The following is a 19021-nucleotide window of genomic DNA, read 5'->3' as shown; positions in this document are numbered from 1 at the left end:
GTAGTACTACGACAGCACGGATGGATTCTAAATATTCCAAAATCACAGCTGATTCCGACGACACGTCTGCTGTTCCTAGGGATGATTCTGGACACAGTACAGAAAAAGGTGTTTCTCCCGGAAGAGAAAGCCAAGGAGTTATCCGACCTAGTCAGGAACCTCCTAAGACCAGGCCAAGTGTCAGTACATCAATGCACAAGGGTCCTGGGAAAGATGGTGGCTTCTTACGAAGCGATTCCATTCGGCAGATTCCACGCAAGAACTTTTCAGTGGGATCTGCTGGACAAATGGTCCGGATCGCATCTTCAAATGCATCAGCGGATAACCCTGTCTCCAAGGACAAGGGTGTCTCTCCTGTGGTGGTTACAGAGTGCTCATCTCCTAGAGGGCCGCAGATTCGGCATTCAGGATTGGGTCCTGGTGACCACGGATGCCAGCCTGAGAGGCTGGGGAGCAGTCACACAGGGAAGAAATTTCCAGGGCTTGTGGTCAAGCATGGAAACGTCACTTCACATAAATATCCTGGAACTAAGGGCCATTTACAATGCCCTAAGTCAGGCAAGACCTCTGCTTCAGGGTCAGCCGGTGTTGATCCAGTCGGACAACATCACGGCAGTCGCCCACGTAAACAGACAGGGCGGCACAAGAAGCAGGAGGGCAATGATGGAAGTGGCAAGGATTCTTCGCTGGGCGGAGAATCATGTGATAGCACTGTCAGCAGTGTTCATTCCGGGAGTGGACAACTGGGAAGCAGACTTCCTCAGCAGACACGATCTTCACCCGGGGGAGTGGGGACTTCACCCAGAAGTTTTCCACATGATTGTGAACCGTTGGGAAAAACCAAAGGTGGACATGATGGCGTCCCGCCTCAACAAAAAACTGGACAGATATTGCGCCAGGTCAAGGGACCCTCAGGCAATAGCTGTGGACGCTCTTGTAACACCGTGGGTGTACCAGTCAGTGTATGTGTTCCCTCCTCTTCCTCTCATACCAAAAGTACTGAGAATCATAAGAAGGAGAGGAGTAAAGACTATACTCGTGGCTCCGGATTGGCCAAGAAGGACTTGGTACCCGGAAATTCAAGAGATGCTCACGGAAGACCCGTGGCCTCTACCTCTAAGAAAGGACCTGCTCCAGCAGGGACCTTGTCTGTTCCAAGACTTACCGCGGCTGCGTTTGACGGCATGGCGGTTGAACGCCGGATCCTGAAGGAAAAAGGCATTCCGGATGAAGTCATCCCTACCCTGATCAAAGCCAGGAAGGATGTAACCATACAACATTATCACCGTATTTGGCGTAAATATGTTGCGTGGTGCGAGGCCAGGAAGGCCCCTACAGAGGAATTTCAACTGGGTCGTTTCCTGCATTTCCTGCAAACAGGACTATCTATGGGCCTCAAATTAGGGTCCATTAAGGTTCAAATTTCGGCCCTGTCAATATTCTTCCAAAAAGAACTGGCTTCTGTTCCTGAAGTTCAGACGTTTGTCAAGGGAGTACTGCATATACAGCCTCCTTTTGTGCCTCCAGTGGCACCTTGGGATCTCAATGTAGTTTTGGGATTCCTAAAATCACATTGGTTTGAACCACTCACCACTGTGGACTTAAAATATCTCACATGGAAAGTGGTAATGCTGTTAGCCCTGGCTTCAGCCAGGCGTGTCTCAGAATTGGCGGCTTTATCCTATAAAAGCCCTTACCTAATTTTTCATACGGACAGGGCAGAATTGAGGACTCGTCCTCAATTTCTTCCTAAGGTGGTTTCAGCATTTCACTTAAACCAGCCTATTGTGGTGCCTGCAGCTACTAGGGACTTGGAGGATTCCAAGTTGCTGGACGTAGTCAGGGCCCTGAAAATATATGTTTCCAGGACGGCTGGAGTCAGAAAATCTGATTCGCTGTTTATCCTGTATGCACCCAGCAAGCTGGGTGCTCCTGCTTCTAAGCAGACGATTGCTCGTTGGATTTGTAGTACAATTCAGCTTGCACATTCTGTGGCAGGCCTGCCACAGCCAAAATCTGTAAAAGCCCATTCCACACGGAAAGTGGGCTCATCTTGGGCGGCTGCCCGAGGGGTCTCGGCTTTACAACTTTGCCGAGCAGCTACTTGGTCAGGGGCAAACGCGTTTGCTAAATTCTACAAATTTGATACCCTGGCTGAGGAGGACCTGGAGTTCTCTCATTCGGTGCTGCAGAGTCATCCGCACTCTCCCGCCCGTTTGGGAGCTTTGGTATAATCCCCATGGTCCTTTCGGAGTCCCCAGCATCCACTAGGACGTTAGAGAAAATAAGAATTTACTTACCGATAATTCTATTTCTCATAGTCCGTAGTGGATGCTGGGCGCCCATCCCAAGTGCGGATTGTCTGCATTACTTGTACATAGTTATTGTTACAAAAATCGGGTTATTGTTGTTGTGAGCCATCTTTTCAGAGGCTCCTTCTGTTATCATGCTGTTAACTGGGTTCAGATCACAAGTTGTACGGTGTGATTGGTGTGGCTGGTATGAGTCTTACCCGGGATTCAAAATCCTTCCTTATTGTGTACGCTCGTCCGGGCACAGTATCCTAACTGAGGCTTGGAGGAGGGTCATAGGGGGAGGAGCCAGTGCACACCAGCTAGTCCTAAAGCTTTTACTTTGTGCCCAGTCTCCTGCGGAGCCGCTATCCCCCATGGTCCTTTCGGAGTCCCCAGCATCCACTACGGACTATGAGAAATAGAATTATCGGTAAGTAAATTCTTATTATCCATATGTAATGTCATTTATAACAACAGGGGGACTGTTGGCCGTAAAATTAGAAAATTTTGAAAAAACAAAAAACAAAAACCCACATTTTTAAAATTTGCATGCAACAAACTAGCTTATACCCACCTATGGCCCTCATTCCGAGTTGATCGGTCGCAAGGCGAATTTAGCAGAGTTACACACGCTAAGCCTACGCCTACTGGGAGTGTATCTTAGCTTCTTAAAATTGCGACCGATGTATTCGCAATATTGCGATTACAAACTACTTAGCAGTTTCTGAGTAACTTCAACCTTACTCTGCCTGTGCGATCAGTTCAGTGCTTGTCGTTCCTGGTTTGACGTCACAAACACACCCAGCGTTCGCTCAGACACTCCCCCGTTTCTCCAGCCACTCCTGCGTTTTTTCCGGAAACAGTAGCGTTTTCATCCACACGCCCATAAAACGCCGTGTTTCCGCCCAGTAACACCCATTTCCTGTCAATCACATTACGATCGCCGGAGCGATGAAAAAGCCGTGAGTAAAAATACTATCTTCATTGTTAAATTACTTGGCGCAGTCGCAGTGCGAATATTGCGCATGCGTACTAAGCGGATTTTCATTGCGATGCGATGAAAAATACCGACCGATCAACTCGGAATGAGGGCCTATATGCGGAGTTTTATAGACCTAAAGCATATAGGCAATGGCATAAATGTGTATGTGTGAGTAAAACATCTTATTCATCTTAAAGGTTTGAAATGTAGTTTTATAGTAAAAAAAAAACTAAAAAACGTGAAAAACCCATCCCTACTTTTTAGGGGTTCTGTAGTGCAGCATCAAAAAAATACTGATTTAATTATATAAAGGGGGTAATTCAGAGTTGATTGCAGCAGCAAATTTGTTAGCAGTTGGGCAAAACCATGTGCACTGCAGGGGAGGTAGATATAACGTGCAGAGGGGGTAATTCCAAGTTGATCGCAGCAGGAAATTTTTTAGCAGTTGGGCAAAACCATGTGCACTGCAGGGGGGGGGGCAGATATAACATTTGCAGAGAGAGTTAGATTTGGGTGGGTTATTTTGTTTCTGTGCAGGGTAAATACTGGCTGCTTTATTTTTACACTGCAATTTAGATTGCAGATTAAACTCACCACACCCAAATCTATCTCTTTCTGCACATGTTATATCTACCTCCCCTGCAGTGCACAAGGTTTTGCCCCACTGCTTACAAATTTGCTGCTGCGACCACATAGTAACCCATAGCAACCACTCCACAATAAGCTTTCGTCTTTCTTGTAAACATTTGAGAAGTGAAAGCAAATGTTTGATCAGTTACTGTGACTTAATGACCAGCTGCACTTGTGTACAATGCTAGTAATTGGTTGCCTCAGCTTTAGGACATGCTACAGTACATGACACGGGTAATATGATATGGTTAACATGAAAGGGGGGGGGGGGGGGGGTAGCACTCTTCCAGCATTTAGTCTCAAAATGTGTGGATTTTTTTTACAAAAAAGGAAAGCAATTATACTGTACACTGTATGAGTTCAAAGGCATTCACTCTAAATTGTATATACTCACCAGATCTGGAATGTAAATGAACCTTGGGTAATATTGCACGGGTTGGGGCTGAAATGCTGGACAAAATACGACTGCGGCATCCCGATTGTTAGAATCCCGACATGGGTCAGGAAACAATGCTAAATAACCCTCACTTCCTGCAGCCTACACCTAAACACTGCCCACACACAAACACCCCCCGATGCTTACCTGCCTGGCAGTCTGGCAGTCCCTTGATTGGAGCCGGCATTGTGATCTAACCTTGATGCTGATGCTGGCATTCTGAACTGTCAAGTTTCCGATATTGGTATTTTGACAGCCGTGATCCTGAACGCCGGGATTCTAACCAGATCCCATATTGCACCGTTACCCACCAGTGATTGCAGATTGCAGTGGTAGCGTTACAACTTTCTGGTAGGTGTTCCTCAGGATACTCAAATAGGGTTACAGAAATAACAACATAGTGTGGGATGTAGTCACCTTGCCGGTGAATGGGATCTCGGCGGTCAGGATACCGGCGCCAGAATCCCGACCGCTAGAAATACTGACAGCCAGAATTCTGACTTACAGGGGCTATTCCCACTCATGGGTGTTCACGACACCCATACAGTGGGAATAGATCCTGCGGCAAGCGCAGCGAGTCACCAAGCCTACAGCCTGGTGAGCGCAGCGAGCCCGCAAGGGGCTTCGTTGTGCTGGCCCCTCCGCCGGCATTCTGGCGGCTGGGATTCCGGCATCTGTATGCTGACTGCCGGGATCCCAGCCTTCCAGCATATCATACCGAACCCCATAGTGTCTAGTGTTGCATATGGAGAATGGCACAAAATAAATCCTAGATCGTACTCACCCTTATAGCTGTGTTATTCATCTTGGACATTCATTTATAATCCCGATGTCTGTCGGATTAATAGTAGTGTCATAAAGTCCTGTTAACTCATTACAGAGAGGTATAAGGACAATGACATTAAGTCTTTCTTCTACTGACACTTGGATTTTGCATGTACCGATCATAATATTAAAATGGCAATAGGAATGAATGTTGAACAAGCGTGGTTTAGCATTCATTCCTATTGCTGTTTTAGAAATATCAGTCAAATGGTCTGGATATGGTTTTACGATGATAAGCATTGAATCTACTAAAGATATTGGTGGTCATTCCGAGTTGATTGCAGCAGCAATTTTGTTAGCAATTGGGCAAAACCATGTGCACTGCAGAGGAGGCAGATATAACATGTGCAGAGAGAGTTAGATTTGGGTGGGGTCTGTTCAATCTGCAATCTAATTTGCAGTGTAAAAATAAAGCAGCCAGTATTTACCCTGCACAGAAATAAATTAACCCACCCAAATCTATCTCTCTCTGCACATGTTATATCTGCCTCCCCTGCAGTGCACATGGTTTTGCCCAATTGCTATCAAAAATCCTGCTGCGATCAACTTGGAATTACCCCCATTGTGTATACCAGTACACATGCTGTAGAGTAGTAGTGCATTCCTGCTTTCTGTATAAGAGATAGAAGCACTGTTAGAATTGGAATGCAGTTTATTTATTACTGGATTGTTAAAATTGCCTACCTCTGACCCTTAATCTTCCTTCTATGTATTCTTTGTTATGGCACATTATGGGTACCCAATAATGTCAGAAGGAAGAGTGCCACCTTTTCTCGTGGCCTGCCACCCCCAACCCTCCCAAATAATTGTTTTGCTTTAGCTGTTCTGGCCTCAAGTGGTGGCAGATTACATATAGTATCTGTGAGGCCTTCTTTCACTATTAGCCAAGAGAACCTATGCTGTCTGGTAAGTAACAAAGGTGAACGATGTAATGGCTCTGTTGTCTATTATCCTTGCCCCACATACTGTATTGTAAAATTCTGGTGTGAAGATGTCAAGTTTGCTAAATTGCAAAACAAGTATATATAATATCATCTATATAATACTCCAATGAGTCTACTTACTGTAATCTAAGCTAAATGCAGAAAACCTTTGTGTGGGCAGAAATACTGAATGCTGTGTTATGACTCGACTTGATTACAGATGGGCTCTTACTTTGGCTCCTCCTTATGTGCAGTTGATCTGAACAATGACGGCCTGTCAGACCTCCTGGTAGGGGCACCCATGTTCTCAGAGGTGAGGGATGAAGGACAAGTCACCGTTTACATCAACAGGGGAAATGTAAGTATGTTTTGTGATTAAAAAAAAAGTGATATACCTTCCAGAATGTGTGTGTGTTATTGAATTATAATAATCAATACAGTACATTGGAAAGTCTATAGAGTTTCTATACAGAGGCCACACTATTGGCTAGACTTGTGGACAATTATGAGGAAGTTATATATAACAAATCCATGACCCTATCACAGAAACTAACCTCACACGCTTCTTAACTCATACAATTTATTAGACCCACTGCAATCAGGCTTTTGTTCCCAACATTCCATAGAGACAGCACTGACTAAAGTAGTGAATGATCTGGTCACTGCTAAGTCCAGAGGCCATTACTCACTTCTAATTCTTCTAGATCTCTCTGCTGCTTTTGACACTGTTGACCACTCTCTTCTCATACAAACACTACAATCCCTAGGTACTCAGGACACAGCCCTTTCTTGGTTTTAATCCTACCTATATAATCGCTCTTTCAGTGACCGCTTCTCTGAATCCACCTCTTTTTCGCTACCTTTATCGGAGTACCGCGAGGCTCAGTCTTAGGTCCTCGGCTTTTCTCAATCTATACCACATCTCTTGTCAAACTAATCAGCTGTTTTGGACTTCAGTATTTCCTGTATTCGGATGATACACAAATCTACCTATCCTGCGCAGATTTGTCACCATCTGTATTGGTCTGTGTCACTGATTGCCTCTCTGCCGTTTTCTCTTGGATGTCGCCACCTCAAACTTAATATTTCCAAAACAGAAATAATTGTATTTCCACTGACCAATAGTAGTTACTAAACTGATATCTTGATCACTGTTGAGAACTCCACAATCAATCCTACCACACAAGCTCGCTGCCTAGGTGTCAGCCTCGACTCAGAACTGTCCTTTGTTTCCCACATTCAATCTGTCTCTAAATCTTGCTACATGCATCTAAAAAACATATCCAAAATACGACCATATCTTATATAAGACACTGCAAAAACTCTAATCCATGCTCTCATTATCTCCCGCATTGATTATTGCAAATAGTCTTCTTACTGGTCTTACCAAAAAGAGATTCACACCACTACAATCCATTCTTAATGCTGCTGCGAGGCTAATCTTCCTTGCTAGACGTTCATTGTCTGCGGATCCACTCTGTCAGTCCCTCCATTGATTACCTGTATTTTACTGTATTCAATATAAAATACTTTTACTCCCACATTAACCATATTAACCAACATGCATCTTGTTGCTTATCTCAAAGTATCTCTTAACCGGATCTCTTCGCTCTTCACAAGATCTATGTCTCTCATCTACACTCATTACTCTCTCCCATTCACAACTGTAAGACTTTCCCCGCCTGCACCCACTCTGTGGAATGCCCTCCCACGCACAATAAGACTCTCCTCTAGTCTCCAAACCTTCAAGCATTCACTTCATAAACTTTCCTATTCAATTTCTTCCCCAGTAAATCCAGCCAGGGAATTAGCATTCATAGTAATCATTTAACAATTATAATTAGTAGTATGATCTCGCTAACTATTTACTTTTACAATAATAATAAGCCTTTGAGCACAGTACTAAAGAGTGGAGATGGAGACTCCTGAGACTTACACTGAAAATAACGTTACTTCCAGTGCAATGCAAATAATTGTCAGGTTAAGAGCAATTACCATTAAAAGGACTAAACTTAAGTGTTTTAATGTGGTGTTTTTTTTTATTTATTACTTTTTTTAGTTATCATTCGATGTTTGCTTTGGTCATTCATTTTTGTCACATAAATAGTTGTAGTGTTCAAAGGAACAGTAAATAGGACGAACGTGTATGCTTCCAGATAAGAGCTGGTGTAGGAGTAAGAGAAAATATGTTGATTATTTTACGGACACTTTAGCAGCACATTGGCGCGTCTCTTCTTTCTCCAGGAATACATTTAAGGGGATTGAATCTCCTCCTCTATGACCTCCTCACAGTTATTTCCCTTTGACATAAATCTATTTTACTTGCAGACGTATAGTCGTTTCGTAGAATTTACAGGCTTTGTAATCCAGCATTACATTTGGCAGTGTTTCAGCAATTGTGGGTCTTTATTTCATATGTGTATTCCTTAGAACTTGAGTAAAAGGACAAATCATGGAAGTATTCTGGACCTCTGTTCCAGCTGGAAATAGAAGATATTTAGTTAACTGCTTCTCCAGTAAACCAATTAAGCTAATTAAGTTTCTAGTATCTCTCAGTAAAATTGTATATAGGGTAAATGCTACATCCAATGCATTTTGTAGACTGCATTGTTTTCCAATTTTCTTAGTATTCAATGAAATTGTAAGATACTAAAATGATACTAGCTCCATGAAATATATAAAAATGGTATAATAACCATTCAAGATATTTAAGTACTATATAAGTTCTTAGTAGCGTACTATAAACATAAATGTAAATATTTAGAAATTGCAAACTATTAACAAAATTGTTTTTTTTTAATGTTTGTTTTGCTGATCCTGTACTTTGGGTATAACAAATTCTTCTATTATAACTATATAAAACAGTTTGGCAGTGATCCCCAATCAGTGTTCTGGCACACATTTGTTTGTCAGTCTAACATCCTGGATGTGTTACATACAAAAAGTAAAGCTAATGCAAAAGGAACATGATATATTAGAGAAGCAACCTCATAATAAAGTGAGCTTTTTTTTATAATTTAAAAAAAAATATATTAATCAATGTGGTTGGCAGAAAGAAGAACGTTGGTTTTTAACCTATTTTTTTAGGCTTCTGCTAATTATTTATAATTCTGTACAATGTCATTAATTGCCAAGGCAACCACAGTCACATGATGTAGTAAGCTGTGGAACACCCTGCTGAACTCTCTACTCTATGTCATATAAAATCCTCAGGATATGCTGAAAGCTATGTGCCTGTGTCTGTGTGTCAGATTGTGTCTGTGTCTGTCAGCTATCCTTGTCCGACCTGAATAAGTACTATTTATCGGCGGGCAGGATGCCGGCGGGAGGGCAAGTGGTACAAGTCCCCTTGCGGGCTTGCTGTGCTCACCACGCTGTGGGCTCGGTGGCTTGCCTCACTCGCCACAGGCTCTATTCTCACTGTATGGGTGTCGTGGACACCTACGAGTGAGAATAGTCCTTGCGCGCCGGGATTCTGACTGTCGGCATTGTCGACTGTCGGGATTCCCGCATCGGTATCCTGACTATCCTGACCGCCAGGATCCCGACAGCCGGCAAATTGATTGCATCCCGTCTGACCTATATAGAGATTTTGAAAAGGATATAATAATTTGTAGAAGAACTGCAAGAAAAATGGTACATACTTAAATGGTAATTAACTTGCTAATCAAAGAAAAATAACAAATCTATGTGGGATTGCTACTTTAGCTGTACAATATTTCAATAAAATGTGGTTATTCATATTCTCATATTTGTGGCCTTGTTTATTGCAATATTGTTATGTCGTGTATTTCAAAAGATAACTGCAGGGCAAGTCTATAGGTAGGTCACAGTATCCAAATGATTGCAATACTTTCTAATATTCCAAAATAAAACTTGACTCAACACTTACCGTCCCATGAGGGAACCATGCAATGATTAATTGGACTCTGAGGATTGTTATGAGATATAATATAAAGTAGAATTGCCTGTATAATATATTATCCAATTACGGTATAGCAGAAAAGTTTACTGTTTTTCTTATTTAGCTCCTCTCACACTGGTCCAATGAGCTTAAACTGAACCATGTATGGCAGACTGATACCTGTGCAAGTGTAAAATACTATGATTTTTTTTTACATCTGATAATGTTATGATTTAAACTTGGTAAGTGCTTATTTTTATTCTCTCAGTTCTTCTCTGCTTGGGATTTAGAGGATCTGCTGAGTTGGACATATGCCAGTTTGCATAGCATGAAATATGCAAATTACTAAAATACTAAATCCCAGTAAGGAAAATGTATCTTTGCAGTGGAAAAAGATTCCAAACTGACACCATAATTGGTTTTCAATTGGATAAATGACCTTGGTCAACCACCCTAAATCTGCATTCTAATAATTATAGCAGCAATCCTTGTTGACACGTTCCCAAAATTGTACCACATATTTGAGCTGTGGTTTTACAGCAGTAGAACTATGTGTGTATAGCAAGCATCTACTGGCTTCTTTTTGCTCTTTGCTTTCATTCAAGTACTATATATCACTGTTAGCATACGTGGGAATGTATAATGTGATTTTATGGTGAAACATTCTTTTTCTTGTATACAGACTATATATCTATACTCTGTAAGCATGCCTGTTGGGGTAATTTTCTGGGGGCGATTCAAATGTTTTTTTGGGCTCCATAAATTTGTATATCACCTGAAACTTTAGACCGGGCACTATGCAAATGTTTGTTTCGATGCCGGAGGCCCATCATTTTTTTGCACTTGTTGGGCGTGACAAGAAAAATGTGTGAAAAGCTGGACTTAAATCTAAATCTAAAATCAGAAATAATGTGCATTGGAGGGATGTGCGTCTGATCGGAGGAAGAATTTGAATCGTCCCCTTTGAGTGAAAACATGCAATTTTAGGACCATTTTCTGACTGTATCACAGATGACATGTGGATTCAATATCCTGGAACCACACCTGTTGTTGTACCTGTATGTATTTGAATGAAGGTGTTTACAAAATAGGAAATCTTATGACTGGATAAAGCTGGGTACACTCCTTCTGATACTGCGACCCAGCAATGCAATGTAACGATACTTTGCATCTGCCGTACATACTAAACCATCTGCTGTACGAAGGCATAATGTATTGTTACATGTTACTACACCACATCGGCCGTAAAATCGTGCCATTGGTTGTGAGAGTAGATTCTGGGGTGATAAACACAACTCAGGGTAGGATGAACTTGGGGGTGGCGGTGCGGGGGGGGGGAGGTAAAGAGGGGGGGAGAGGGTCAGCCTAGGAAAGGGATGAGTGAGTTTGCGTATGTGTTGGTAAGTGTCTTGATATCTAGTGTACTGTCTTGTATGTCTATGTGTTATACAGATTATTATGAGTCATTGGTTACAATTTCATGGGTGTTTATTGAGTCACAATGCCCAAAAGAAGTCAAAATAGGAAAAATCAATTGGTCAGAAGAATTAAATTCACAATTATCATTCAAACGGTAAATGAAGGAATATGGGAAAAAGTTTGAAAAAACATCAGGTTTGTCATGCAGACTACCCTTTTGCTGTATACCATTGTTTAAAGGTCCCCCATTTATGTTGGGTTATGTCATGTGTACTTTTAGGGCACACCTTTACCATAGGATCTGATCCCAGAACCTATGTCCCCTTTGTATGTATCCTTGTAAATAATATGGGGTCTCTTTGTGACTTACAGCGGCGTCTCGCTGTGTCAGTTCCCCCCAAAGAAAAGATGTAACTTGATGTGATATGCAGTGACAGGGTTGCGTGCTTGTATGTTACTTACCGCAGGTGGCACACCCAAGGTGCCTGTCCCGGCTCAGCTTCTGCTCCTGCTCCTGTGACTGGTGGGCTCCCTTCTCTCAGGACACGGTGGCCAGCTTCAAGGCAGTCTATGGTGTAGAGAGCCTGCTCGCTCCGTTCAGCTTGGATGTTTATTTCCGTCTTCCGTGTCCTGGTCACGTTACCCGCAGCTCCGTGTCAGCGGTATCTGTGTGATATGGTCCCTCTCCAGGCGGTAGTAGTGTCCTCCAACTCGTTTCAGCACTCGGTGCCTTTGTCAAGGATTACACACCTTGAGGATATTCAATTGTTTGAAAAGTGAGTTGGGTGTCTGTTTTTTTCCTATTTAACAAACAGGAGAAAAACAGACACCCAACTGACTTTTCAAACATTTGAATTCCCCCGCTTGTGTCATGCTTCCTGTTACATACTTCCTCATCTCTCCTGATTAGTCTGTTGCTCTTCCCAATCAGTCCACCCATTGGTTGGTGAGGCTGTCAATCATGTGGCTTTGTCCGGTGTTTATCAGCTGTTTTGGGTGAACATGATCTATGTCCTTCAATCTGATCATGGGTGGAACAAATAAGATGGTTGTGTTTGACAATCTAAATACTTAAAGCTGTATATTGTTGCTTATTGATTGATAGTGTGTGGGGAAATCAGTCAGGAATATGGGGGAGATAACGATAAAGTGGACTAAGGTTGCGATATGTTTATTGTCTCTGTATGTTAACCCCTGCTTGACACTGACTGTTTACTGTGAATATGTGTGTAACACATGTATTATTTAATGTCATTTAATTGGTTGTGAGAGGATTGTGCCCAGCTTAAATATAAATTTCAGTATAAAAATAAAGCTGTCAAGCAATGGTGGGCTACATGCAGAATCAACCAGTATTTACTCTGCATGCAAACAAATGTCTGTATTTGCTCGCCTTGCATTACAGCATGGTTTGTCCAGATGTAGTTACTTGCTCTTTTTTGCTGTATTCCCACCTCAGAATCTGGCCCAGTGTATTTTTTCAGATTCTTAAGCCGACTTCTACAGTAGTCTGTGGAGACATCTTCCAAGATACTTGCTGATCATGTCTGTGTGTATGACATGAGCACTTGGCATGAGCAGTTACTTTCTTCCTTTAAGTTTTTTTGGATTTCTGAATAATGGGTCTCAGGGAGAGACTGAGGCACTAAAAGAGCCCTGCCATTCCATTGGCTGCGCATGACAAGAGGGCATGTTCACAATTCATGGGGCATGGCCTCTCGGCCCGCCCTCGTATCACTGTGCTAGGCAGCAGAGCGCAAAGTGGATCTGCTCGGCAAGGCCAGACCATCCCATGAGGCCCCTGGTGGGTCTTTAGGAAAAAAGATCCCATACCTGTAACTCTGTAAAAATGTAGCAAGTAACATTAATTTACTGTTTTCTTGATAAGCTTTAAGTATACAAGTCAAACAGACATTGTGTGCATGGAGAAAAATGTGGATATTTTCCTTTTGCAGAACTGCACGTATATATGCGAATGTACCACCCCTATTCATACCCAGTGTAAAAGATCCATCTGAAAGCAGACAGGTCTCTATGTACACACAGATATAGGATTTGGGTGGACTGCGCACAGAAATGTGCTACGTTACGGGGAGTGCTGCTGGTGTTTAACAAGTTGGTCCTACTTGTTAGAATAATGGTGCAAAAGTGGAGAGTTTTTCACACTGCGCTCACCCTCGGTTTTGGATTTGCATGTATCTACACTGGTGTAATAAATGGTGAGATACTTAAATAAGTTTCAAAGTGATGTTTATTTAAATACAATAAATGATAGTCCCGAATTCATATGATTGCACTATATTTGGCTGTGTAAAGCCTTCTTGCTAGTTGTGCAGGAGCCCGTTTAATTCTAAATATAATTTTGATGAAGTCCATATACAGGATGATCAGTGAATTTGTGAAAAAATGAATAAAGAAAAGAAAAATGGAAAAATGAAAAAAAATGAAAAAAATGAATGAATGAAAAAAAGAAGAAAAAATGAAAATGGAAAAAATGTCTATTTGTTATATTTCAGGCCGCGGCGTCCCGCTGGTATGAACTGAGTGCACTTGTTTAAAATGACATTCTGTTACTGACAATCAAGCAGCAGCGGAGAGTGCGTGAGAAAGAAAAGGACTCCGGACTGGTCTGCCTCCCCCTGCTTCTGCCGCCGTCACTGTGACTGTGCTCTGTCACAGGTCGGAGGCTTGTCAGCCCGGGTTCGGTGCCTGTCTTGGAGGGGGAGATGCACGCACTGCGACCACTCTCATTTTTCCATTTTTCTTTTCTTTATTCATTTTTTCACAAATTCACTGATCATCCTGTATATGGACTTCATCAAAATTATATTTAGAATTAAACGGGCTCCTGCACAACTAGCAAGAAGGCTTTACACAGCCAAATATAGTGCAATCATATGAATTCGGGACTATCATTTATTGTATTTAAATAAACATCACTTTGAAACTTATTTAAGTATCTCACCATTTATTACACCAGTGTAGATACATGCAAATCCAAAACCGGGGGTGAGCGCAGTGTGAAAAACTCTCCACTTTTGCACCTCTATGTACACACAACTGTTTATAGCATAGCCTGCAATTCCTTTGGCATCTCCTTGTTAATCTTAGCCTATACAGGACTGCCCAGTTACCTCCCAGTTACTCAGAATCTGCTGTAGATATGCTCTATCATCTACGCAGCTTACACAGTGCAAATCACGCAGGATCTGTCCTCAAAATGGACTTAAATGCAACTCTGCACTAGCCACTCTACACACGTTTATGTTCCATAGGCAGAGAATCACGAGAAACGTAGTTATCTTGAGTGCTAGGAATTGCCCGTCATAGTCCTTAATAATAGTCATGTAACCGCATGTTTTACTACAGTAGCTCTATCCTGACTTTGCCTATGTCCTTTCATGATGTATGAAAACAATAGCATTTCCCTTTGTACACAATATGAATGTCACATTTATCATTGTCTCTTAGTGTAATCAGTCTCAAAGTTTGTCATTGCCATGTTGAGATAAACTTGTCTATACATTCACAATAGTGTTAGGTAGGAAGCTTATTCTGTTCTCAGGTGTTTCCTGAACAGTGTGTGAACCAAGCAATCATCCAGCGGGATGTCCAACTATTAACTGACTCTCTGTTTCTCTGTTTTTTATGCATCCTGTTTTCTAGGGTGTAATGGATGAACAGATTGTGCTGAACGGAGACAATGCATACAATGCACACTTTGGCGAAAGCATGGCCAACCTTGGCGATATTGATGACGATGGCTACTCAGGTAAACAGCAAACGTTGCATTGGAATGGGGCAGAAGTGTACTTCAAGTTCAATTAGTTTTTTTATTATTGCATATACAGTATATATATATTTGAGTCATTTTTGCAGTTATAAGATCGCAGACAACTGCATAATAAGCAATAGCTTGAAAAGCCTTGTATTCTTTTTCAGCAGCCTAACCCTAAGTTAGGGGTTATTCTGTGTCAGATGCTTCTGCTGTGGCTTTCCCTACTGCTGTGGCATTGTAATTGCTTTCATATGCTACTGTGACAATCCGTGCCTTTGATGGTCTATCCTGACCACTGTTCTACAGACACAAATGTCATTATTAGTGTCTGCATTTGTCAGACCGGGTTCCCTTCCCCATACGCAATTGTATGGAGCTCTAGATACACTCCCATAACATTCCTTCAGAAATAGCCCATCTTGCCGCCCGCTACCCAGAAATGCCTAATTGCGCACTCACCTGTTTGTGACTTTGGACAGAACATGCAGTGCATGCACACACCATGTTTTGAAACACATAAGCATTTAGTTCAAAATAGTGAGATGTGTCCATTGTCACAGATGTATCTGATGGATGTACTAATGTACATCGCCGCCCATCGCCACGATGCTGATCGCATATGTACTAACATATGCGATCAGCATTGCGGAGGACAGCTTTTCCGATAAGAGCTGTCCTCCGCGATGCGCAGAGGCAGCCTGACTTCTGGGATTCGGCCCCAGGAGTCAGTCTGCGCATGCGCGGGGTGACGGGGGCGGCCGCAGGGCATGCCGGGAGGGATCCAATCAGATCCCTCACACAGCGCCGCGGAGAGAAGCCCATAGGCTTCTATGGACGTACGCCAGCTAAAGCTGGCGTACCCCGCCGCGGCGCTGTCCTGCCGGCCGGGGGTTAGTACATCACGAAAATGCGGTAAACAGGGAGTTTACCGCATTTTCCGCTTAGTACAATCCCGCCCACAATCACACAGCCTTAACGCACTTCGCAGCCTATCTGCAGCACAGATGAGGTTTGAACGAGTAAATGTTTGCACTAGTAAAAATGATTGAAGGTTTTGGTGTATTTTCCTGAGAACGTTAGTGACAATTCAACACAAAGGGCTAGATGCATTATCACTTGGAAAGTGATAAAATTGAGAGTGAAAAAGTACCAGCCAATCAGCTCTTAGCTGCCATGTCACAGGCTGTGTTTGAAAAATGTCAGTTAAGAACTGATTGGCTGGTACTTTTTTACTCTCCATTTTATCACTTTCCAGGCGATGATGCATCTGGCCCTCAGCCAGTTGCTTGCTTATCAGTGCTGCCGGCTTCTTTCATGAACACACAAACACAATTTCAAATACAGATATACTTGTGTAAAGAGGGTGTTGATCTCATCGTATCAATATAACACTTCCATTCCAGCTCGATAGGCCTTTCAATAACCATGCTTTAATATCTTAAGCAGATATAAACTGATTAACTTTATGGCTTGTACCAGCATTACCCAAATGAGGGAGAATCTCAAAATAAACATAAAGGTGGATATTCAATTAGACCTGAAAATCTCCCACAATTTTTTTTTTTACTATTCAATTAGCCCCAATTTTTTTGCACCCGGGACTAATTGAATATCACCCCACAGTATCTTAAAAGGCACAGCTCCATAGCAAAGCTTTGTATATGATATTCTCTCTACCATCACTACAGATAATGGTCCTCATTTAGTTTCAGTAGCAGATTCTGCTAAATAGCAAAATCTGCTACAAATAATGCGATCGCAACGCAGGCATTGCGGCCCCCTGGGATTACTGGTAGCCCCCCTACATACGCTACCAATAATCCCGGCGGCCGCAGGTAACGGGGAGTGTCTGCAAATACATAGTTCTGTTGTGTCCGTTTTTGGGGTGTGTCTCAGTATACAACTGTGATCTTGTACACATAAAAGATGGCGCCAGCGTTGCAGCTCCCGTTGCTATGTACAGCCATGATGGCGCTCATGGAGTCAGTGTTCCTCGCATCTGCATTGAGATTGCGACGGTGCTCTCAGTTGCTGAGCATGTTGCTTCAGTTGGCATCTCTTTTCATTTATGGTCTGTTGCTACACTTGCAACGCCTCGCAGTTCCGTCACTAAAAAAAGATTGCTGCTGCGTCAGGGTTGCGACCACATTTGAATCAGATCCAGTGTCGTTGTGCTACCAACATAGGTCAGTATCATGTTTCAATTGCAGCTGAATGCATGAATACAAAATGGATTAAACATTAAAAACTTGTAACCGGTTGCAGCTATCATCATAAATGACATGTATCTTTTTCTGTAACTGTGAAATGTAATGGAAGCTAGCTTCAGTCTGTGAATCTATTAGGTAATCAGTGCTGTTCTCATCTACCTGTAAAACATTCTGGCCGGGTTAGCAATCCCAAAGAATATGATGAAAAAGATTATAACATGCATACTTATGCTAGCTAGTCTGTGTATAGTTATGTCCTTAGAACAGGGATGGGGAACCTTCGGCCCTCCAGCTGTTGTTGAACTAACCATCCCAGCATGCCCTGCGACAGTTTTAGCATGGCCAAATAGCAAAATTGTAGCAAGGCATGCTGGTATGTGTAGTTCAACAGCAGCTGGAGAGCCGAAGGTTCCCCATCCCTGCCTTAGAAAATAATACTGTAATCAAAATTAACGTTAAAAATTTTTTTTTTGCATCAGATGTTGCAATTGGAGCCCCAAAAGAAGATGATTACGTGGGAGCGGTTTACATATATCATGGGGATGCAGATGGCATTGTTCCTCAGTATTCAATGGTTGGTGTGTTATTTCATCTTCTAAATTGAGTACTACTGAATAGCATTGTTGCCTGTTATATATCTGTATATGTATCTGTTATCTATTATTAATATGTAATATTTTAATTCACTCTAAAAATAGAATATATGAAAACAGAATATATAATATTTTATTTTAATGAATGCATAACGCTTTAATTTCCTAAAACAGTCCTAGATTTTCATTCCTGGAAACTTTTCAGTATCTGTTACTACCAATCAGTAACCGATGGGTGATTGGGACAAGTGACCCCCTAGCCTTCTGCAGCACACTACAAAGGATCCAAGCTCCTCTGACTACGTATTAAATTCTGCAGTAGCACACTAATAGGTGGTCTGCAGTGCTCATCTACCAGTCAGAATGCAAAAGGGGCAGGGCTGTGCCTTAATCACTGCTCCATGTCCTCTGGATCCGTCACTGTTATAAAGTATGAATAGTCATTTGGACCTGTCGTACACTGGGGACCACCCTAGCTTGATCTTGCCTATGGACTGTTATTCTGTGTCGTTGGCGCTCCAGGGTCCCCTTTTTTCTACGCTCACCCCTAACTGCGCATTTGTAATAGTAATGTATAGAATTTGATGGCAGATAAGAACCACTCGGCCCATCTGATATGCCCATTTGTAAACACACACACACACACACACACACACACACACACACATGGGTTAAGTTTTGTCGGGAGCCAATTAACCCACCAGTATATCTTTGGATTGTGGGAGGAAACCGGAGTACCCGGAGGAAACCCACGTAAGTACTGGGAGAATATACAAACTCCACACAGGGCCATGGTGGGAATGAAAACCATGACCTCAGTGCTGTGAGGCAGTAATGCTAACCATTACACCATCCGTACTGCCCCAAAAAAGCCATTGTGGGGAAGGGGGCGACGCATGCACGCTAATACAGAGATGGGACAGACCATAACCATCCTGCGTTACGTACAGTAGATGATGTAAGTTCTGAGTATAAAAGCAAGGCTGTACTATTTCACCAACAATATTTTATTGCTGTTTTGTACAAC

At 42.4% G+C, this 19021-nt stretch overlaps 1 protein-coding gene across 1 annotated transcript in view; it reads left to right on the top strand.

Moving 5' to 3' along the window:
- ITGA9 (integrin subunit alpha 9) overlaps nt 1-19021 on the top strand; it is an 838556-nt gene that overhangs the window by 275910 nt on the left and 543625 nt on the right. Inside the window, exons 9-11 of the mRNA XM_063922573.1 lie at nt 6311-6448; nt 15080-15185; nt 17881-17975. Of these exons, the coding sequence (XP_063778643.1) occupies nt 6311-6448; nt 15080-15185; nt 17881-17975 (339 nt within the window). The remainder of the gene's footprint in view (nt 1-6310; nt 6449-15079; nt 15186-17880; nt 17976-19021) is intronic.

The sequence above is a fragment of the Pseudophryne corroboree genome, chromosome 5 (genome assembly GCF_028390025.1).
Source record: "Pseudophryne corroboree isolate aPseCor3 chromosome 5, aPseCor3.hap2, whole genome shotgun sequence".
In the NCBI taxonomy this organism is placed as follows: Eukaryota; Metazoa; Chordata; class Amphibia; order Anura; family Myobatrachidae; genus Pseudophryne; species Pseudophryne corroboree.
The sequence above is the reverse complement of the archived record's forward strand: the minus strand, read 5'-3'. Positions and strand labels throughout refer to the sequence as shown.